We start from the raw sequence: 24,351 nt of genomic DNA, 5'->3' as shown, positions 1-24,351 counted from the left end.
AATGCGTCGAGTCTGTAGATTTCTAGGAAACATTTTTTTCCAATTACGGTCAGCAGCTTCGAAGAAATCTGATCTTCCATTCGAATTAAATTGCGAAAAGACTCTCGATCTCGAAATTTGTGGGACGAAGTGCATTATTTCATAATGACGGTAGCCAATGCGGAATCGAAAGTAGAGATAATGTGCACACACGAACTGCAGTTAGAGGCTGAAGTTTAAACAGTTTAGATTTTTCAATCGAATATAGTTAAAGATTCAACTGTAACGAATAAAATCTAGTAGTGTGTATCCGAGGTGATGTGGTGTCCCCCTACCAGTAATTCGCCGTTTAAGCCATCGACGGGTCTAGAATCCCGTTCGTGGTTTTCGGCGCCCTCCTTCGGCAATCGCGGCTGTTTCACGCGCGTCCGTTCTGGTACAGAAAGTGCAGGACCTGTGCGGCGGATAGAGACGACGACTGTCGTCGGAGAGCGCGGCAGGCACCGACCGCGGCGGACTGCGCGGCGAGAAACACGTCCCGTGTGAGGGCGGCCTCGCCGCTGCTTCCACAGCGGCACCGGCAAAGGTCACCAGAGCTCACCGACAGCTTTGTCACACTCCGTCCCGTCTCGCTCGTCGGCTTTTCGTGGAACGCATACTGTTAGGTTAGGTCAGCTCAGGTCACTCTTCGTTAGAAGACGGAGTTACAATCTGTTTTAACCTCGTCTGGCGGGATAAGTGCCACGAGGTCTCTGCACTTTGAGACGAGTGCTGCACTGCAGACAAGTCGGCTGTACGTGAGTGAGGTGTGCGTGTGTGTCGAGAAGAACGCGGCGACTGCTGCACACTTTTTCCTCGCCTGCTGCAGTAACCGGACACGTTTTACGAATATACGAGATGAAGAGAGATAAGTTCTTCTGCGTGCACGACAAGACTTTCTACATCTACAGCGACACTCTGCAAACCACAGTGAAGTGTCTGCGACAGGATTCATCGAAACACCTTGACAATAATTCCCTATTATTCCAATCTCGAATAGAGCGCGGAAAAAATAAAACCCTTTCCGTGCGAACTCTGATTTCCCTTATTTTATTAAGATCGTCTTTTCTCCCTATGTACCTTGGCGTCAACAAAATATTTTCGCCTTCGGAGGAGGAAGTTCGTGATTTAAATTTCGTGACAAACGCCTTTGCTTTAATAATGTCAGTGACAAATGCTGTATCAGCTAAGTGGCACTCTCGCCCCTATTTCGCAACGATTCAAAATGTGCTGCCCTTCTTCAAACTTTCTCGATGTACTGCGTCAGTCCTATCTGGTAAGGATCCCACACCGCGCAGCCGTATTCTAAAAGAGGACGAACAAGCGTAGTGTAGGCGGTCTTTTTAGTAGATCTGTTACATTTTCTGAGTGTCCTGCCAATAAAACGATGTCTTTGCTTTCCCTTCCACACAACATTTTCCATTTTAAGTTTCCGCAATTGTAACTCCTAGGTATGTAGCCGAATTTACGGCCTTTAGAATTGAGTAATTTATCGTGTAACCGAAGTTCAACGGATTCCTTTTAGTACTTCATTATTTAGGGTCAGTTGCCAATTTCCGCACCATAGAGGTATGTTTTCTATATCGTTTTGCAATTTCTTTTTATCTTCTGATGACTTTACTAGTCGATAAACGACAGCATCATCTGCAGACAAGCTAAGACGGCTGCTCAGATTGTCTCCAAAATCGTTTATATAGCTACGGAACAGCAGAGAGCCTATAACATTACCTTGGGGAACGCCAGAAATCACTTCTGTTTTACTCGATGACTTTCCGTCAGTTACTACGAACTGTGAGCTCTCTTACTGGAAGTCACGAATCCAGTCACTTAACTGGGTCGATATTCCATAAGGACGAAATTTCACTGAAGCCACTGGTGTGGTGGAAGGTTAGAAACACTCTGCACAACTTCAAATAAATTAGACGAACAGCTACATGACAGTTAACCTTCAATGCCTGCCATTCAGCATATGTGTGAAACAACTATATGAATTTTACAATGAGATACTACGAGCATTTAAGAAACTAATCTGCCCCGATAACTTCGGGTGTTAAAACGACACTTCCGGGACGGGGAGGTGCCAGACTCGGATCGAATGTGCCTGGCGGATTGACGACGAGGGCCGGCCTGGACGTGATTTTTAGGCGGTTTCCCACATCCCACTACGCGAATACCGGGCTGGTACCCGAGTGCCGCCTCAGTTACACGAGTCGCAAACATTTAGAATACTTTCGCTAACTTACACGCGAAGAACACTGCACGCAGACAGTTTAGTTACGCACATTCGGTACGGGGGGCAGAGAGATTACGGAATGGCGAAAGGTACGCCATCTGGTCACCCTATAAACCCATCGTGTCACATCCGTTGGTAACCGTGCTGGCTGTCCGCTGATTCGGAACGAAGACAGAAGAAGAAGAATAGATGCAGCACTGAACAGCTAGCTGCTGCTGTGACGCCAGCGCCCCGACTCGCAACCCTTTCCACGCTGGCCACTTTTTGCCGGCTGCCACAGGTCCACAGAGGTGAGGCCAACTTCTCGCCGCTAATGACGCTTCTTGCGGCGCCGTGACGCAAACTGCGAGGTCGCCACCCGACTGCGGGCCGAGCACCGCGGCGCCAGCCAGCCAGCCAGCCAGCTAGCTGCCGTCACCTCGCTCCAGCAGCCCGAGTCCGCAAAATCGTTGCCATGACCAGCCTCATACGTACATACACATATTACCTGATTTCACAATTACACGTAGACAAACTTCTACCCCCTCCCCTCCCCCCGGGGGGGGGGGGGGGTGTCGCTTATAATCCCTCACACGAGAGCATGATTTCAGTAACATTATGGGAGCAAATGTGGCAAACGCCGGAGGAGAAATCGCAACACGCGATTAAGCCGTCGGCACTCGCACCGTGCTGTCGAACGTGAACGTTGAGCGTGCCAAGTTCAACGTGCTGCTGAACGCTCAGAAACGATGCGACTTGTGCATACGGTACGTGGGCCCCAACGTGGTACACGCGATCGTAACGCACTCCAGCGACAGTTGAGGGATGTTTATAGCTCGTAAATCACACTGTTTACTAAACGGGCGCGCGTGAAATTCTTACGTTAGCTCTATTAAAACGCACATTTCCTCCACCGTCCACGAAAAGGAAAGTAGCAGGTATCCGCATAAGAGTAATAAATAATGTTTATTATTTCATCATTTTAGTAAAACACTGTCAGTCTTACTTCATCACTGTTCCTACCCAGTAGCAGAATCTTTGCAACATGTACATTACGAAGCGTAAAAGAAAAAGGAGCAAAATATCTTTATACCTACGCAAGCTGTCTAGTAGATTAAGCTAATCGAACAAAGTCACCCCTCAAAAAAAGGTCAACTTATATTTACTTAACATCAAATATTATAGTATATAATTATATTAAACTAATAATAAAGTATCAGAACGTAATAAAAACGCGATTGTTACGAAAAAAATTTGGAAGTGTTAAGGACGCGAACCACCGCCCAGAGAAACAACTCGCTAGAAGACGGCCATTCGACTCATTACGCTAAGCCAACAATACACCTGTTCTTCTTAATCATAGTCACTTACTACTTGTTGAAAACCTTAATCGTAGATAATTATGTTACTAATTGAAGTTTAATTACAAGAAATTGCACCAAGAACAATGCGTTAGAGTGGATCTTCAGTGTGTCGCTGCCTTCAAATAGCCTACTCTCATAATAGGCAAGTTACAATAATTCTTTTGCCACGAATATGATGTTTCTCATTATTTTATTGGAACGAATCACACTACTAACAACGGGTTTTCCAGTGATTGGCAATTTGCTGGTGCTCAGAAACGGCATATATACATATAGGCTTGAACTGAATGCCAATATGGCGCCTCACAACTCTGTACTGAAGGGAGACGGCGTGCGTGTGACGTAGGTGGCGATCTGCCATCTCATTGGTCAACGCTCAGACGCACGCTCAGAATATCTGACATGCCAGATATTGCTCTGCACGATCGGAAAGACTCCCGAACGTGCTGTTCCACGCTATGACGTCAGAAACTGGCCCGCTCAACGTTCGGATGCACGGTCCGTGTGCCAAGAGCTTTAGGCAGTTGGTACCACGATAACAGATAAATGAGCGCAAGTTGGAACATCACGTAACTCGGAGGGTACTCGAGGTTGGCAACAGGTGAACTAAGACTAGTCTGATCGACGCCACCTGGTGATCAGAGCTTGCAGATAGGTAGCTGTTCAGGTACGGCGCTGCACTGCAGACACGGAATAAGGAGATAGCATCAAACTGATCGAAATTGTAGGTGAAAGGCAAAAGTGAGGTAGCAAGAACAATACACACGTCAAAAAGTTTTTGCATCACCTCGGTTCCGAGAGTTCCACAACCTGTACAGAAAATTGGAATAGATATCAACATAAACATCATTTCCGCCATTGTTATTGCTCATGAAAACCACACATTGCATGTTGTACCACCATACAGTGAGACCTTTGGAGGTGGTGGTCCACATTGCTGTACACACCAGTATCTCTAATGCCCTTAGCACCTCCTCTTGCACTGATGCCTGCCTGTATTCGTCGTGGCATACTGTCCACAAGTTCATCGAGGCACTGTTGGTCCAGATTGTCCCACGCCTCAACGACGTATATACCTCAGAGTGGTTGATGGGTCACGTCGTCCACAAACAGCCCTTTTCAATCTATCCCAGGCATGTTCGATAGGATTCGTGTCTGGAGAACATGCTGGCCACTCTAGTCGAGCGATGTCGTTATCCTGAAGTCGTTCACAACATGTGTACGATGAGGTCGGGAATTGTCGTCCACGAAGACGAATGCCTCACCAATATGCTGCCGATATGGTTGCACTATCGGTCGGAGGATAGCATTCGCGTATCGTAAAGCAGTTACGGCGCCTTCCGTGACCACCAGGGGCGTACGTCGGCCCCACATAATGCCACCCCAAAACAGCAGGGAACCCCCACCTTGCTGCACTCGCTGGAGAGTGTGTCTAAGGCGTTCAGCCTGACGGGGTTGTATCCAAACACGTCTCCGACGATTGTCTGGTTGAAGGCGTATGCGACACTCATCGGTGAAGAGAAGTTGATGCCAATGCTGAGCGGTCCATTCGGCGTGTTTTTGGGCCCATCAGTACCGCACTGTGTGGTGTCGTGGTTGCAAGAGGAACTTCGCCATGGACGTCGGGAGTGAACTTGCGCATCGTGCAGCCTATTGCCCACAGTTTGAGTCATAAGGCGGCGTCTTGTAGCTGCACGAAAAGCATTATTCAACATGGTGGTGTTGCTCTCAGAGTTGCTCCTGGCCATGATCGGTAGGTAGCGGTCATCCATTGCAGTAGCAGCCCTCGGGCAGCTTGAGCGAGGCATGACGTCGACAGTTCCTGCCTCTCTGCATCTCGTCCACGTCCGAACAACATCGCTTTGGTTCCCTCCGAGACGCCTGGACACTTCCCTTATTGAGAGTCCTTCCTGGTACAATGCGGACGCGATCGAACCGCGGTATTGACCGTCTAAGCACGGTTGAACTACAGAGAACACGAGCCGTGTACCTCCTTCCTCGTGGAATGACTGGAACTGATCGGCTGTTGGACCGCCTCCGTCATATAGCCGCTGCTCATGCGTGGCTGTTTACATCTTTGGGCGGGTTTAGTGACATCTCTGAATAGTCAAAGGGACTGTGTGTACAATATCCATAGTCAACTTCTGTGTTCAGTAGTTCTGGGAAATGGGGTGATGCAAAACTTTTTTTGATGTGTGTATATACGCTAGACGATTGAAAAAGAAGTTCGTTGTAAAACAGAATAACGGAAAAGGCTCGTTCTGTCCATCTCACTGTCCTGGGAACTGTTCAGGATAGAGAGATATATAGTCATTGCTAACCTACGTGCATTAGATTTATATTGTCCAGTCCATTACATTTCGCGAATGTTGCCGAGCAAGTCAACTTTCTTCTGGTGATATTTCGGCCGCGTATCGTCCGTCCATCCTCAGAATGAATTGGAAAACTGACGACAAAGCGGCAGGCGCGGCGGTGTCTGGTTCACCGCGACCGCCAGTTAGCAGACGACGCTACACACGCGCCGCCTCTGGCGAAGTCGTACGGACACTCGATTCGCTCTTCTACGTATGTTCGGCGGCGATGGCACCATCAGGGCTTCTCTGCTGTTTAAATATCTCAGGAGCCGGAATCCGTGCGTCCAAATTAAAACCATATCTCTATTTGTTAAATTATTAGCTAATCCAGTGTCTATAGCTTCCTCGAAGACAGCATCCCAAAAGGAAGAGATGAATGTTAGGATCTTCACATCACTGTAGTTCATGGAATGCCCTGTATCAACAAAACGTTCGGCCACAGCTGACTTGTGTGGCTGTCATAAGCGTATGTACCTTCGATATTCCACGTATCTCTCAAGAATGGTGTGTGTTGTTTTACGTATGTACGACTTGTCACCATTTCCGCAGCGAATCTGCTAAACACCCACGTTAGAAAGCAATAAATCGTCCTTTAGAGAGCCGAGTAAAGCTGCAATGTTCGTGGAACATCACCTTAACACAGCGTTTCTCGAGAATACGGCGTATCTTCGAGGAAAGAGCGCCCACATAGGGCAAAAAAACGCACTACATCTGAAGGAACTGCTGTACGAATTTGTTGCGGAGAAAATCCATTCGCTTTAAGAATGCTTTTGAGGTATGAGAGCTCTTCTTGCCAATTATCTTTATCGGATATACAGTGCGCCCTATTCACTAAGGTCTCGAGGACACCTGTGATCTGCGAAGGGTGATGGCAGCTACTGGCATGTGGACATAGATTTGTACGCGTAGGTTTACGATATACGACATGTCCTAATGTGCCGTCAACTTTACGGGGAACGACAACGTCCAAAAAGGGGAAGCAGACGTCTTTTTCTATTCCAGAGTAAATTTGATACTAGCACGGATAGAATTCAAATACTCTAGAAATGGCGACATGTCGCTCGGTGACAAACCTCATTCTAGCCGTCCATCAGTTGCCCGAATAGACGAAAATATTGAAAAAAATAGAGAGTTTGTGCTCGTGGACCGTCGCCAGGCAATTGATCAGCTGTGAAGAGATTAGTGGGTTATCTCGGAGCTCTGTTCAGCGAAGATTTGGGAATGAAAAAGGTTGCTGCCAAGTTTGTACCTCGGGTCCTAACACACTTGCACACAGAGCCACGTCTCTGACTGTCTTTGGCTGAAAATGGCACGGTTCCGCAGCCCCACGCACATTACTCGCCTGGCCTGGCCTGGCTCCGTGTGACTTCCTTATTCCCACGGATGAAAAGGGGCACGAAAGGACACCGATTTGACAAAATGGAAGAAGTGAAGAAGAAAAAAATGAGGAGGAGGAGCTGTCAGTCACTTCTAAAGATGGCATACAAAATGCTTAGAACAATGGGAGCAGCGGTGGGACAAATTTATTAGTTCTAAAGGAGAATAATTTGACGGCGATAAGGTTTTGTAAACAGTTTGGAAATATGTAGGTTGTACAAAATAATTCTTTTTTGCTTACCTCCCTCGTGTATTACGAGACATCCCACGACTTCCGTCACCTCAGTGTGCTGGCACTGGTGTTCACTGGAACAGATGTGTTCCGTAGCAGTGGAGGGGAGTTACTGGAGGTGTGCGTGCCGGAGCCGGTGTGCGCCAGCTGGACGTCTCTGGTTCGAATACCATTCCTACCGTATCGCCGAATACTGATCATTCCTTCTGGCACACCCTGTATAGCCACATCACTGTTACCGTTCTTGTTTTGGGTTAGCGCGGCTCGGATGTTGTTTGACGAGAATGTGTAACAGGGTGTATACGACCCGGGACAACCGGGAAATCCGGGAAAAACCCGGGAATTTTTTCATCCGGGAGAAAACCGGGAAAAACCCGGGAATTTTTCGGAATTCCGGGAATTTTTCATTGTTTTAGCTTTCAGTTAAATTTTTGCAATTTTCACTGCAGAATTGATTCTCTAGCAAAGAATGTCATTGTATCCTGCTACTGGAGAATGATACTCCAGCAATAAAATATAAACGAGAGGGAAAAAAATAAAACTTTAACGGAAATGTGCAATTTACAATAGCAAAACATCGTGCACGTAGAAGCGTCTGCAAATAGCAAAAATATGTCAAAGACCGTAGGGCGCAGACTGTAATTCTTCGTAACAATAAACTGCTTGCTATGACCATGACGTCACAACTGTTCACGTTAGGTTCGTTTGACCAATTGCCAGCGGTCTGTTGCGCATGCGCATTTGACTCGCGTATAAGCAGTACCTTCTCCCGCTACTTGAAGTTTGGCTGTTAGCTGTATCGGTAGTTGCAGCAAGCAGCCACATGCAAACGAGAAAAATTTTTCTCCCGCGCCCTAGCTGCCAGATTCACGCTTGCACAGAGTTGTCTGAGTTGTAGTGGGGAGGGGGTTAACCTCCACCCGACCCGTGTTTACGTTAAGTGATTTCGCTGCTTCTCTTTGTGTACAGCTCCCACGTCAAGTGAAAACAAACGGATTTCTGTGGCCGGGAGCCGTCAAGTGAATTAAAATACCTTCACATAATTACGGAGGGAAAAAATATATTATTAATTTGTTTTCTGATTTTATTTTATTTCCAAGTTAAGTAGCAGTCAAGCATTAATCGCCTTGCAGAACAGTGAAGTTACTTTTGCAAGCTTGCTAAAGAAATTTGGCTTTATTAATCTTTCCGCTGAGGCAATCATTTTATTTGAAACGAAGTGTTTCATTCTACAGTATTGCCTGGTTCCAACTGTTCGCTGAATTTCAAGTGCGCGTTATCATCTTCTGCCATATATGGCATTATGCCATAATAAAGAACCTAAAATGAGATCGCAGAGTACTGGTACTCCTAGAAAATTTACATCCCAAAAACCACACTGAAAAGCTTAATATCAGATGGGACCTACTTCATTGTGAATCTGGAAAAAGCCAATTTGCACTTCAAGCCGTATTATGCATTTTAGTGTGGTTACGAAATTCCAATGCTCTTTGGAGTATCCTCTGATGCCCTGTTTCTTTTATGGTGTAATGTAAGCTCTGTTAGTGCTTTATACACACGAACATGCGGGCTTCCTACACCACTACAGTTGCACACGCACAATAATGCCCGTTTTTCTGGCGCTCTCTGGCAACTGGTAAATCGAACCTATTTCTAACAGTCTCCGGATAGCATTGCGAACGGTGGTTAGAAAAGTGTTACTTTCAAAGAAAATTTATTTTTACGCAACATGAATTATGTTACGTGTGAGAATGTGGGATGGATATCTAAATCACAGAGCGTTCGAAACTGAACAGTTCGAGGACCAGCCAGAATTTCGAGCCGAGACATTTATATCAGAATTTTAAATTTACTGGCACATTTCTGTGATGTATCTTAAAGTATAACACGTGCAAAAAAAAAAAAATCAATATTACATGTGAAAGCTTAGCTTCTGTTGTAGCGTGTTAATCTTTGAGACCAAAATTATATGTGGAAGCTTAGCTTTTCTTGTAGACATACGGTACTGTGTACATTAATGTAAACCGTTAACTTTTCCTTTTGCGTGTTCGCGCTATGTAATCAGTGATCTTGCTATTGGCTGACTGTAACAGGTGTCCTATGCTCTGAATAGCTACTGTCATCGGCTGGCGAGATCTCGTGGCTTGAAATATGACTCGCTTACAAAATGACATCGCAACCTCGGTTTCAACGCTCAGGAAACTAACGCGCTTTGTTTGGTGCAATTCGAATTTATACTTTCGTAATACGAAAATATGCAGCGTATATGTTGCTGAAAATCAAAGGTCTTTCCAAAAATTCTCTCCTTTTTTAAATTAAAAGTCTCTCCAAAACTTTTCTGCCCCGTCTTTTCTTTTTTTTTCCGGGAAGTTCTACGCGATTGTATAAAACGTTAACCATTCAAAGGATTGATAAGTTTTACAGTTCCGAGGGAAAATCTATGGAAAACCTACTGTCACTTAGCACAGAAAAAGTGTATTTTCGCCCGGGAAAAAGCATATTTTTTAAGCGGGATATCCGGGAGAAATCCGGGAATAATCCGGGAATTTTTTTTTCTTGTCCCCGTATACACCCTGTGTAACCAATTTATCGCAAGTCGTGGACAAAACGGTTTTTCCTCACGTTGCCTAAATTAAAGGGGGATCACTGCTATCAGCCGCAGCGGAATCGGCGAGGACTAATCAAAATGTGTACCGACCTAGATTGGAACCCGGGACCTCCTGCTTACTTGGCAGGATCGGTGGCTCCCGATTGGAATGTGTGTCGGCCGTGACAGTCCGTGGAAATTTCTCCCGTCGCCGCTGATTTCGCGTAATGTCCCGCTTCAGTTGATAGCACTTATTACACCCCCCCCCCCCATTTACATATAGTGTTTCATACCTGCTAGTTATTATTATTACATCTACGTCTACGTGATTACTCTGCTATTCACAATAAAGTGTCTGGCAGAGGGTTCAACGAACCACCTTCAGGCTCTCTCTCTACCGTTCCACTCTCGAACGGCGCGCGGGAAAAACGAACACTTAAATTTTTCTGTGCGAGCCCTGATTTCTCTTATTTCGTCGTGATGATCATTTCTCTCTATGTAGGTGGGTGCCAAGACAATGGTTTCGCAATCGGAGGAGAAAACTGGTGATTGAAATTTCACGAGAAGATCCCGTCGCAACAAAAGACGCCTTTGTTTTAATGATTGCCACTCCACGTACATGTCTGTGGCACTGTCTCCCCTATTCCGCGATAATACAAAACGAGCTGCCCTTCTTTGAACTTTTTCGATGTCATCCGTCAGTCCCACCTGATGCGGATCCCACACCGCGCAGCAGTACTCCAGAAAAGGGCGGACAAGGGTGGTGTAAGCAGCCACTTTAGTGGACCTGTTGCACCTTCTGAGTGTTCTGCCAATGAATCTCAGTCTTTGGTTCGCTCTACCCACAATATTATTTGTGTGATCGTTCCAGTTTAGGTTTTTTGTAATTGTAATCCTTAAGTATTTAATTGAATTTACAGCCTTCAGATTTGTGTGACTTGTCTGTTAATCGAAATTTAGCTGATTTCTTTTAGTACTCGTGTGAAAAACTTCACACTTGTCTTTATTCATCGTCAATTTCCACTTTTCCCACCATACAGATATCTTATATAAATCATTTTGCAATTCATTTTTGTCATCTGATGACTTTACAAGGCGCTAAATGACAGCATCGTCTGCAAAAAGAAATGTAAGAGAGCTACTCAGATCGTTTCCGATGTCGTAAATATAGATCAGGAAGAATAGAGGGCCTATAACACTTCCTTGGGGAGCACCAGATATTGTTTCTGTTTTACTCGGTGACTTTCCGTTTGTTACTACGAACTGTGACCTTTCTGACAGGAAATCACGAATAGAGTCGCACAACTGAGGCGATATTCCACAGGCACCCATTTTTGTTAGGAGACGCTTGTGAGGAACGGTGTCGAAAGCCTTCTGGAAATCTAAAAATATAGTGTTTCACAACTGCGCGATCTCCGTGGAGTGTGTTCTTTCGAAGGCACACACACGATATATTCTAATAACTTTCGCCGCTTGCTGCCCTCGTCCTACGAGTGAGCAACAATTTGAAAATTAACATTTTCCTACAGTATTTTTTAAATTAATGATTTATCGGGGAATAAACAAAGCTGTGCCACTGGAGTGTTGCGTGGAGTATAAATGAAACAGACGGGGAGGGAAACTCGGATCACGGCAACTGGAACCGCAGAATCCCCTCTACAAGCGAGAGCGAGTTTGCACAGTGCCAGAACTTTGGCCCGCCGGCCTGTCACGGGCACGCCGCGGCGCCTCCTCCCCGTACGCTGACCCCGGGCTGCCCTTCCCCGCTGTGGCGGCCACCGCCGGAACAACCGGTCCCTTCACCTCCAGTGTAGCCCGGCTCTCTAAACCGCTCAGAATAACCGATTTCCGAAATAAAATTTTCTGTTTCCTTTTAGTATTATTTCCAGCGATAAACGTTGACTTACAGCGAACATCGGACAATTCCGAGACTCCCTCAGACTTCTGCGTTTTATGTTTCGAGATAGCTACAATCAAAATATCAAATAAAATAGCTAAATAGAAGAAAACGTAGTCCGCCAATCGTTCCCTACTTTTCGTAAAACTCTGTTCAAAAATCGTGTCATCGATAATATTCGTACACCACTATTTTGGTATTACGAATAACTGAATAGTGAAAAACAGAGGTTGCATTAATCTATTTTTCGCGTTATGCCTTCGGTTTCGAAAGGCTGCAGATACAGAGAGGCATACTACACTGAAACTCAAAAAAAAAAACTGTGTAGCATGCGTGTTCAAATACGAGATATGTCAACAGGCAGAATACGGCGCTGCGGACGACATCGCCTACATAGGACGACACGTGTCCGGCACAGTTGTCAGATCGCTTGCTGCTGCTACAGTGGCAGGTTGTCGAGAGTTAACTGAGTTTGAACGTGGTGTTGGAGTCGGGGCGATGGGACACAGCATCTCCGAGGTAGCGATGGGGTGGTGATTTTCCTCTACGACCGTTTCGCGAGTACACTGTGAACACCAGGAATCTGGTAAAACATCAAATCTCTGACATCGCTGCGGCTGGAAAAAGATCCTGCAAGAACGGAACCGACGACGACCGAAGACAATCGTTCAGCGTGACGGAAGTGCGACCCTTCCGCATATTGCTACAGATTTCAATGCTGGGCCGTTAGCAAGTCTCGGCATGCGAACCATTCGAACAAAGATCGTCGATATGGGCTTTCGAAGGCCCATCCACGTACCCTGGATGACTGCGCGACACGAAGCTTCGCGCCTCGCCTGGTCTCGTCAACACTGACACTGGACTTTTGATGACTGGAAACGTGCGGCCTGGTCAGGCGTGCCTCGTTTCGCGTGGCATCGAGAGGGTGGACGTGTACGGGTTTGGAGACAACCTCGCGAATCCGTGGACGCTGCATGTCAGCAGGGGACTGTTGAAGCTGCTGCAGGCTCTGTAACGGTGTGGGGCTTGTGCAGTGCGAGTGATATGGACTTCCTGGTACCCCTAGATACAAATCTGACAGTCGACACGTACGCAAGCATCCTCTCTGATCACCTGCATACATTCGTGTCCATTGTGCATTCCGACGGACTCGGGAAATTCCAGTAGGATAATGCGGCACTCCACACGTCCAGAATTGCTACAGAGTGGCTCCAGGAACACACTTCTGAGTTTAACAGTTCACGTGTCCACCAAACTCCCCAGACACGAACCTCATTGATCGTGTCCGACATGCCTTGCGACGTGCTGTTCAGAAGAGATCTCCACCCCCTCAGAGCCCTGCAGCATCCGCGGTGTCAGTTCCCTCCAGCACTGCGTCAGACATCAGTCGAGTCCGTGCCACGTCGTCTTCCGGCACTTCCGGGTACTCGCGGGGGCCCTACACGATATCGGTCAGGTGTGCCTGTTTGTTTGGCTCTTCAGTGCACATAAACACGGACAGAAGATCTACTACTCTGTATTTTCATTATAAAGAACGAATGAGCTGTTAAGTTTTTAATATATTAATGTCGGTTCAATTTCGTTTAAGTATTTCATACAAATGGCAACCATATAATAGCTCTGATAGCTATTCCCATTTTTTATAATAACCAAATACACGTTTCAAAGCAATGGAGATTTTTGTTAGTAGATAGTACTCATTTTTTTAAGTTTTATTTAGAAACTAAAAATTTTAGCACCTGTGCTATGACATTCAACATTCCAGTGTTTTACGTGCTAATCAATAAAATAACTATACAGAAACACGTTATAACCGCGACGAAACTAATATCAAAAAATACCGGTTATTCAGAATCACAATACCGGCATCGGTTTTAAGTAGTGGGTTTTTCCCATCGCTATTCTGGAATATTGATGACTATACAGGGCGTCCTAGCACGAATGGTCGATATTCAGGGGTATGCGAGCAATGCTCATTTGAAGCAAAAACTTTCCTGTGACGTATGCCGTGTTCCGAATGTTTCCTTAAGTAGAACGCATTTAATGTAAAAGGGGCGTTCAATATGTAATGCCCCACATTTTTCTTCTCCGAACATATTTATTGTTAAGAGTCAGAATTTGGTGACAGTATAGTCCAACATGTCTTGTCCACGTCCTATTTTCCTACGTAGTCTCCATCACGTTCTATGGCCGTACGCCACCGTTGTGGAAGAGCACGTATTCCCTGCTGGTAAAAGCTCTTGTCCTGTAGGCGCAGACATGTCTTCACTGCACGACTGACACTCTCCGTCACCTCCGAAGTGTGTTCCCCGCAGAGAATCTTTAAGCGGCCCAGAGAGATGGACGTCCGACGGTGCAGAGCCAGCTGCGGGGTCGTGATGCGCCGGTCGGCACGGACAGCGGCAGCCGCACGGCTCGGCACGCCTGGGGCAGTGGCTGCGGCTGCGGCTGCGGCAGGGCGGCCACAGCGCGGCTGGCCGTGCGGCTCTGCCTCTGCAACTTCTTTGAGGCTGTGACTTCCTCTACCCGTCACCCGACTGTACTCCTACCAACTGCAGCATCGCCGTACACTGCAAACAGACGTTTACGGATGTCCACCGCGGTTTCTTTTTCTGCACACGAGAATTTAATAACAGCACGCTGGTTGTAAAGTGAGTCGTGTGTAGACGCCAGTTTCACGCTGTACTACGGCTCTGCCATCTGCCAGAACGGTTCGGAACTTCACCGGCGCACACAACAAACGTCACACGTTAAGCACCAACAAGGACGTTTGATTTGTATATTTTTTTTAAAAATGTGGGCCGTTACTTATTGAACGAACCTCGTACATTTCTTTTTGGGCTAATGCCGCGGACGTGTGTGTCTTAGACACGCAACCTGTCTTTGACGTTTTGTTCCAGCCTAATCTATCTCGTTGCTTTTGACCTTTTTTGACGGCGATGTCTTTCTGTCTTTAAAACGGCCCACTGAACGCACGGTTGTGCACGGTGTGTGGTGAGTGTAGTACTGCGAAAAGTTTGTACACACACCTAGATTAATGAAGACCGTGCAGATGCGGTATGTGTTTACGGCTTCTGCGATGGTAGTACTACCGAAGAATACTGTCGGCGCTTTCCGACGCCTGCCACATTTTACGGCACAGCGCAGCAATAGCGCAGACCTAGTACAAGCACGAACACGAGTATAGCGAATATTACACGCGCAAAAACTTGGATCCATTTGACATTTGACGTTCGCGACAATACCACACGACTGGAATTTGGAAGTAGTTAAATGACAATCGTCATTTTCTTCCATTAATGCTACTCACCGATGAAGAGAGATCTACACGGAATGGCGTCGATGTTTGCAGGATAAGCCACACGCTACGTTCGAAACCAATTTCCAAGTTCGTTTTTCGATCAATGTATCGTGCGGCGTCATCTGTAAAACGTTGAAACGAGCAGTCATTTTTAGAAGAGCGAATGACACGGGAGTTACTTGCATTCTTCGGGCAGAACACGTCGAGGACGTGCCTCGAACTACGCGGACTGCAGTATACTCTACGTAGCGGCTCCAAGTTGTACCGGCATCTCGACAGCACTTAAACCTAATCGCTGGATGGGTCACGGTTGTACAGTTAACTGGCCAGACCTAACGCCAGTAGATATTTGTTTGTGGAGGAAGTGTGAGGTAGACAGACAAAAGGTGAATACGCGAGATGAACTGCTTGTTGGCGTCACGGACGCTGTTGCCCTCGAGGGTGGGATGTTCGAACATTTGTTGTGAACTGTACAATATCTGTAATGTGAGATTTGTGATTGCGCATACATGCGAATATATTAAAAATACGTATTCCTCATCAAAAACTTTGTAAAACGCACGTTGTTTTGTTTTCTACTTGTAGTACATGTGTAAACCTGACAATGTGCTGCCATGCGCAAAAAATAATGATGTACATGAAATGTGTTCTAGCTCTGAAACCATTCGGAATAGGCCGTATGCCTGTGTAAAGTTTTTTGCTTGAAATCGTCAATCCTGTCACACCCCTGAGTATTGACCATTTCGCCAGGGATCACCTGTGTACAGATAAGACACACACACACACACACACATCAAAAATAAATGAAAGAGAATAATTTTTGTGCATTGAATTGAATTTGAGAAAGTGTTGCACATATAGTTCATCTATATTTGTAGCCAGTTTCGATGGGCAGTTTCATCTGAATCGTGGGGAAACTTGCAATTCAGCAGGGGTAACAAGTATACAAAAAATCGTGTGCAGTGGTCAAATGTTTAGGTCTGAAAATAGAACAAACAGGGTTTTGATATTTCCCCATGCTCTAAATCTCAGAAAAAATGTTGTTTACACTTATGTAAAGAGTTACATCTAATTTCAGATGCCGAGGACAAGGAAAAGAAAGCTTTTGTATGTCCATCCTTGTGACAGGAGGCCACTGGGACGACGCCCGTTTACTATCGTCATAAAATAAAAACACCTACAACCGGCCTTATGATTTACTTCATTTTGTCGCTACCAGTTTAAACGCTTCAGTGCGTCACCTTCAGGCTGTTTTTGATGCGGTACAGGTTCATATAATCCCCATGCACAACGCATCAGTTGCCAGCATTACTGGATACGCAGATAATGTGTCGGCACTCCAACCATCAACAGCCTGAAGATGACGCACTGAAACGTTGAAACTGGCAGCGACAAAGTAAAATAAAATCATAAGGACGGCTGCAGGTGTTTTTATCACGAGGAAAAAGAAAATCCGAGAGGGCTAAAGGGTCTGAAAAAATCCCTAAGTTTCGTGAAGTCAAGAAGATCACTGAACAGTGTCATAAGCGCTGAAAATACTAAAAATTACACCTCATGTTCGATTAAAATAAAATTCAGACAAGATACCCTCCTCGAGGAGAACATCTGACTTTAGCCGTGAACGAGAACTAGAATTAGTTAACCATGTGAGTAGCCGGCCTGTGTGGCCGAGAGGTTGTAGGCGCTTCAGTGTGGAACCGCGCGACCGCTACGGTCGCAGGTTCGAATGCTGCGTCGGGGATGTATGTATGTGATGTCCTTAGCTTAGTTAGGTTTAAGTAGTTCTAAGTTCTAGGGGAGTGATGACCTCAGATGTTGAGTCCCATAGTGCTCAGAGCCAGCCATTTGAACCATGTGAGTACGTGGGCACCTTATTCAGTGGCTCGTCCGCAATTGAGTTGTGTCGAATTTCCAATGGCCTTGCCGAAGTAGTGAGTCTTAAGCACAATTTCAGTAAAATTACTGAAATGGCTCAAAGAGTGTTTTTTTTTATTTTAAAAAGAGAAATCCTGCAATAAGGTTAAGAGAACAATTAGCAGCAGTTACGAAAAGTGTCCTGGGTTTCAATCAACCTCAAGTTAATATAAATACAGGACACAGCAAACAGTGACTTTCTTGAACTACCTGTTTCAGTTTCCTGTATAAATAATCAGGGGTCTTATTCATACGTAATGGATAAGCTTAATCTGAAATTAATTTTTTTTCGTTGTTGAAGACTATTTTCGAAAAACATGTTGTGTATGTATTGTGAAATTGGTTTGAACAGAAGTTTCATTCCGACTGTATTTCATACTGCCGATATTACCGTATAAGGGTATTGACATTAGCCACGTACTCGAGGCAATACCAACGGGCTGCAGCGTTGAGAAAATATCGAACGTTTTTAGATTTTTCTGGTTCAGCTATGCGTGTAACATTCCTGGGTCACACAGAGTGCCACGAATTTTACATGAAAGTTAGAGATTCCAAAACAAAACAAAAAATCTATTAAGATATCGGTATTCTTCCGATCTGCCGTTGTAACTGTAGTCACAGGTGAACTGTTGCAAACGTCATAATGTTTCAGCTTACAGTATATTGTAGGATTCTTGCAACAGAAAGACGTCGGCGATAGGCCATTGTTTTCCGATACTGTGCTACCGATCTCTTATGACTCTTAGTTAACACGAATGGCGAGCTCCCTTTTGCGGTCACATGCATTTTTTCGCTGCGCGCGCGACTCTCAGTGAATTTGAGCCAGAAAAAAAGAGCTGTTACCGCGGTGTGCCGAGTTCGATATCAAACCTCAGGCCATCGTGCCTCGTTCGCTTTAAGCAGTCTCAGTTTGTTTTTCTGTACCGGGACCGCTAGTAACGATATCTCTCATTTGTGAGCCTGTCGAGCTACGAGACACTGGTACTGCTGCCGCCATGTCTCAAGTTTTGTGTCGCCCTGTTATTCGGTTTTGGGAAGCCAAACGAAGAACTGCCCATCAACTGCAAAACGGCGCAACACACGGACAACCTGCCCTGCATGACCCGTACAAGCTTAGCAACTCGATATGCCAGCGTGCACTTCAGTCAGTCGCTGGAAGTCCCTTGCGGAAATATTCGGCCGTGTTGCCTCTAGATCCGCCCGTAATTGCGAAAGTGTTGCCGGTGCAGGACTTTGTGCACGGACCCACCTCCCGGTTATGTCCCATAGATGTTCGATGGGATTCGTGTCGGGTGGTCTGGCTGGGCAAATCATTCGCCCGAACTGTTCAGAATATTCTCCAAACCAATCGAGGACAACATGGCGCATTGTCATCCATAAAAATTCCATCGTTGTCGAATGGTCTCCGAGTAGCCGAACATAACGACGTCCTGTCGCTGCTCGGCCAGTGCATTCGATGTAAACGTTATCGAGCCACCACCAGCTCGCACAGTGGCTTGTCGACAGCCTGTGTCCGTCTCGGTGGGGTCTGGGTCACACTCGGCTCTCAGCATCTGAAATCGGGACTCACCTGATGGGCCACGGTTTTCCAGTCGTGAGCCCAGGAGAGACGCTACGGGGGATGTGATGCTGTTAGCCAAGATATTCGCGTCGGTTGTCTGCCGTCATACCACGTTAACGCCTCGTATCGCTGCACTGTCCTGACGGGTACGTCGGTCGTACGTCCCACATTGACTTGTGCGGTTATTTCACGCACTGTTGCTTGTCTGTCAGTACTGACAGCCCTACGCGTACGCTGCTGCTCTCGGTCGTTACGTGAAAGTCGTCCGCCACTGCATTGTCTGTGGAGGAAGGTGACGCCTGAAATTTTGTATTCTCAGCACATTGTTGTAGCCTCCCAACAGATATTTTAATTATAACATTCACATTTAGTGGTACCTCCCAACAGATAATTTCCGTAACCTGGCAAGAAAAATGTGACTAACCACTCAATAAAATTGTGACACATGTATGTAACCTTCCAATAATTACGTGACTGTGAACCTAAACTGGTGAATCTGGATGTCAGCAGTGCTGCGTCATGGCTCTGAAAGATCATACTGAATAAACTGAAAATTCTTACGTCAATTAAGTCGCCGGATAACGCGTATATATATATCTGCTCCTGTAAGAAATTTTTCTGGCACAGCCCAGTTCAATGCTGGCCGCTAGATTTGCCATGTATAAAATGAAACAACTGATTTTTGTTTACCATAATCGGGATGACCACGGATAGGAGGAATTAGTAAAATCTTTAAATTCAGATGAATGATAGTCTGTCATCTTTATAAGAAAGATTATTATTAAAATATATTTAAAAAGATTTACGTGGGACTCGATATAACAATAGTACAAAATCAGTCGTTACAAATTACACATGCGCGCTGCTGCTTTTACCTCAGGCACGAACGGCCCAACCGCCCGACGGCGAGCTGCGGCTGCGGCTGCTACTGCTGCTGCAGCCGACACTGCTCTCTGGCCTGAGGTTCTCTTACACACTACATATCGCAGGCAGCGCGTGAGCAGTCCATCGAAGTTACATCTGCTCGAGCGCGCTAGCAATAAATTCCTTAGTCGCGGACCTCTCACACTGTTAACACTGGGTCTCAGAATGTGTCCCACGCGTGTAGCCGCAACTACGATTCCAGCTTCAGAGTCAGTCAATTCCCAACGTGCGGCCATCACCAGGTCGGACACCTTCTGACACGAATCGCCTGAGTACAAGTGGCAGCACCGCCACTGCGCTGCCGTTCCTCTGCATCGTGATGGCTGCGTGTCGTGTGATGTCCTTAGGTCGGTTAGGTTTAAGTAGTTCTGAGTTGTAGGGGACTGGTGACCACAGATGTCAAGTCCCATAGTGCTCAGAGCCATTTGAACCATTTTTGTACCTTGTCTACCCGATATTGCCCCTATGTGACGAGTATGGTATAAATTATGTTTATTAAAAAGTGTGTTGTCTCTGTCCGCCTCAATGTTTATTAGTGTATTTGCGTAAAAATTTCAAGTAAATTGCGCAACAACTTTTGAAGCTACGTTTTCTATTTATAAGGGGCGTTCGAAAAAAACGAGCCGGAGGCACAGTTACACAAACCAGTAGCTGTACGTTAGAAGTGTGTAGACACTCGTCCCACTGTGACACGAGGCGGTGAACGGCTGTCTCACAAAATTCCCGGGGCTGCGACGTTAACCGGTCCGGCACGTACAGCAGCACGTCGTCGTCCGAGGTGAATCGCCGTGCCGGCGTCCTCCTTTGACCGAGATGGCCCCTTCTGGTTCACTTCCTGCAGCACGGGGCAACGGTGAATGCCCGGCGGTACTCCCAAACCTCGACCACCCTTCGCCGAGCGATCAAATCAGAACGACCGGACAGTCTCACCCGTGGGGTCATTCTGCTCCACGGCAATGCAGAGCCTCGTACGGCCGACACAGCCGCGGCACTCCTGCAGAAATTCAAACCGGAGGCTCTCGGCCACCCTCCACACAGCCCGCAACTCTCTGCCTGTGTTTACGCCCCTTAACAAGGCTCTCAGGAGCAAACGATTCACCTCGACTGACGACATCCAGCTGTAGGTGCGGCACTGGTTAACATCGCAGCCCCGGGAGTTTTGCGACACAGCCATCCACCGCCTTGTGCCACAGTGGGGCTCGTGTGTCAACAGCCAGAGCCAGTGCTTCTAACTCACAGCTACTGGTTTCTGTAACTGTGCCTCCGGATCGTTTCTTTTTTCAACATTCACATGATATATTGCGAACCATGAATGAAGGGTATCAGATGGGTGCCATATTCCTTGACTTCCGGAAAGCGTTTGACTCGGTGCCCCACTGTAGACTCCTAATTAAGGTACGAGCATATGGGATTGGAGTATCTGACTGGCTCGAAGACTTCTTAAGTGATAGAACCCAGTACGTTGTCCTCGATGGTGAGTGTTCATCGGAGGTCAGGGTAGTGTGGAAGTGTGGAAGCTCCGCTGTTGTTTTCTATCTACATAAATGATGTTTTGGGTAGGGTGGATAGCAATGTGCGGCTGTCTGCTGATGATGCTGTGGTGTACGGGAAGATGTTGAGTGACTGTTGGCGGATACAAGATGACTTGGACATGATTTGTGATTGGTGTAAAGAATGGCAGCTGACTCTAAATATAGATAAATGTAAATTAATGCGGATGAATAGGAAAAAGAATCCCTTAATGTCTGAATACTCCATTAGTAGTGTAGCGCTTGACACAGTCACGTCGATTAAACATTTGGGCGTAACATTGCAGAGCGATATGAAGTGGGACAAGCGTGTAATGACAGTTGTGGGGCAGGCGGATAGTCGTCTTCGGTTCATTCGTACATTTTTGGGAAGATGTGGTTCATCTGTAAAGGAGACCGCTTATAAAACACTAATACGACCTATTCTCGAGTACTGCTCGAGCGTTTGGGATCCCTATCAGGTCGGATTGAGGGAGGGCATAGACGCAATTCAGAGGCGGGCTGCTAGATTTGTTACTGGTAGGCTTGATCAACACGCGAGTGTTACGGAAATGCTTCTGGAACTCGGGTGGGAGTCTCTGGAGGAAAGGAGGCGTTCTTTTCGTGAATCGGTACTGAGGAAATTTAGAGAACCAGCATTTGAGGCTGACTGCAGTACAATTTTACTGGCGCCAAATTACATTTCACGAAAAACCACAAAGATAAGAGACATTGGGGCTCGTACAGAGGCATATAGGCAGTCATTTTTCCCTCGTTCTGTTTGGGAGTGGAACAGGGAGAGAAGATGCTAGTTGTGGTACGAGGTACCCTCGGCCACGCACCGTATGGTGGATTGCTGAGTATGTATGTAGATGTAGATATATGTAGTAGTGTATACTTGTCTGGAATTACGAGTGTAGCCCTTGTTGTGTGGGTGTGCCGGCAGATCTTCCTGCTGCTGTTCATCCTGCTGTACGTGTCGGCGTTCGCGGTCATCGCGCGCTTCCGGCGGCGCAGCTCGGAGGACTACTACGCCATCGACGAGGAGGAGGCGACCGTCTTCAAGATCAGGTGAGGCGCGAGCCCGGCCGAGCTGAGTGCTGCTTTCTGTTGAAGGTCCGCCGTTGTGTCTGCGTCGGGAGGCGCAGTCACTCGTGCTGGGAGATTCTTGTGGAGCCGAGCAAAGGAGCGTCGACGGAACAAATAGTAATGGCAGCTTCGTGAATGTTGGTGACTGCTTTTCGCACAGACAGGGTAGCTTTAAACTGGAAAAACATCCACTGTAGGAATCCAGGATGTGTACGACTTTTACCTGTTACCTGCACTGACACTGGCGACATATCGGTCTCAGGGATTCCGAGACTTCCGAGTGTGTTTTATTTTCAATTCTGAAGCCGGATAACAAATGGCAAAAGAAATATTTTTCCGCCTTATATACGTACAATGTAACAGTTTTCAGATTCGTATCTTGAATTGTGCTGTGAAACCTTGCTTCTTGCCAAATTTTGTGATTCTAAGTCAACGGGAAGCACCGTATACATTGTGATGAATCAGTGTTTGACTGCACAAACTTACAAGCTTCAATTTTTTACATCGACAGGGGACCAGAGGCCTCAGTATGTAACGTAGATTCCCGTTTGATGCGTCGACTTGTCCTTGAGAAAAAACACACACACACACACACACACACACACACTCAAAGAGAGAGAGAGAAAGAGAGAGAGATAGAGAGAGAACCCTCAGAACTGCAAAAACAATATAATATACTTTGTGAAACATTCGGCCTCGGCTTGTCATAAGAACAGGAGCAAACTGTAACGATCTGGAATGCAGTCAGTTATTCTTCATATTTTCATTCGCTTTTGCCTCATGAGATAATACTCTCGGTAACGCCACACTTAGGCAAACATTAACGAAAGTAATTAAATTACGTGCGGGATACACATGCATACAGGCAGTCATCTCTTTCAGCAGCTAGGCCAATTAACTTACATAACAAATTTGGTAAGTTAATAAATGAACACTTCACCTGAGTTTGAGAGTAACACAGACATTGACGAGTGCAACACTAGAAGGGAAAATGGTCTGCATTACCTTCCGATGTATCGAACTCCGGCACGGAAAGGAGTGGTAGGTGCAGACACGAACCTCTTTGACAACCTAACCGTGAAAGTAAAACGCCTGATAGACGCCAGATGTTTTTTCGAATGTAGATATTTTTTTCTCCTCAACGGCTCCTCCAATACCACACAGAAATTCACATTACCATCAACGTGCAATGACACGCGTAAAGCTGAAATACTAAACACCTTTTTCCAAAGCCGTTTCACAGAGGAAGACTGCACTGCAGTTCCTTCTCTAAATCCTCGCACAAACGAAAAAACGGCTGACATCGAAATAAGTGTCCAAGGAATAGAAAAGCAACTGAAATTACTCAACAGAGGGAAGTCCACTGGACCTGACGGGATACCAATTCGATTCTACACAGAGTACGCGAATGAACTTGCCCCTCCTTCTAACAGCCTTGTACCGCAAGTCTCTAGAGGAACGGAAGGTTCCAAATGATTGGAAAAGAGCACAGGTAGTCCCAGTCTTCAAGAAGAGTCGTCGAGCAGATGCGCAAAACTATAGACCTATATCTCTGACATCGATCTGTTGTAGAATTTTAGAACAAGTTTTTTGCTCGCGTATCATGTCGTTTCTGGAAACCCAGAATCTACTCTGTAGGAATCAACATGGATTCCGGAAACAGCGATCGTGTGAGACCCAACTCGGTTTATTTGTTCGTGAGACCCAGAAAATATTAGATACAGGCTCCTAGGTAGATGCCATTTTCCTCGACTTCCGGAAGGCGTTCGATACGGTTCCGCACTGTCGCCTAATAAACAAAGAGCCTACGGAATATCAGACCAGCTGTGTGGCTGGATTGAAGAGGTTTTAGCAAACAGAACACAACATCTTGCTCTCAATGGAGAGACGGCTACAGACGTTAAAGTAACCTGTGGCGTGCCACAGGGGAGTTTTATGGGACCATTGCTTTTCACAATATATATAAATGACCTAGTAGATAGTGTCGGAAGTTCCATGCGGCTTTTCGCGGAT

At 46.3% G+C, this 24,351-nt stretch overlaps 1 protein-coding gene across 2 annotated transcripts in view; it reads left to right on the top strand.

Moving 5' to 3' along the window:
* Positions 1 to 24,351, top strand: part of LOC126109731 (protein Lilipod) — a 368,395-nt gene that overhangs the window by 184,062 nt on the left and 159,982 nt on the right. For both annotated transcript variants that reach the window (XM_049914783.1, XM_049914782.1), the window contains exon 2: positions 22,196 to 22,320. In XM_049914783.1, the coding sequence (XP_049770740.1) occupies positions 22,196 to 22,320 (125 nt within the window). The remainder of the gene's footprint in view (positions 1 to 22,195; positions 22,321 to 24,351) is intronic.

This window comes from Schistocerca cancellata, chromosome 12 (assembly GCF_023864275.1).
Source record: "Schistocerca cancellata isolate TAMUIC-IGC-003103 chromosome 12, iqSchCanc2.1, whole genome shotgun sequence".
In the NCBI taxonomy this organism is placed as follows: domain Eukaryota; kingdom Metazoa; phylum Arthropoda; class Insecta; order Orthoptera; family Acrididae; genus Schistocerca; species Schistocerca cancellata.
Note: the sequence above shows the minus strand (reverse complement) of the source record. Positions and strands in the feature narration are given on the sequence as shown.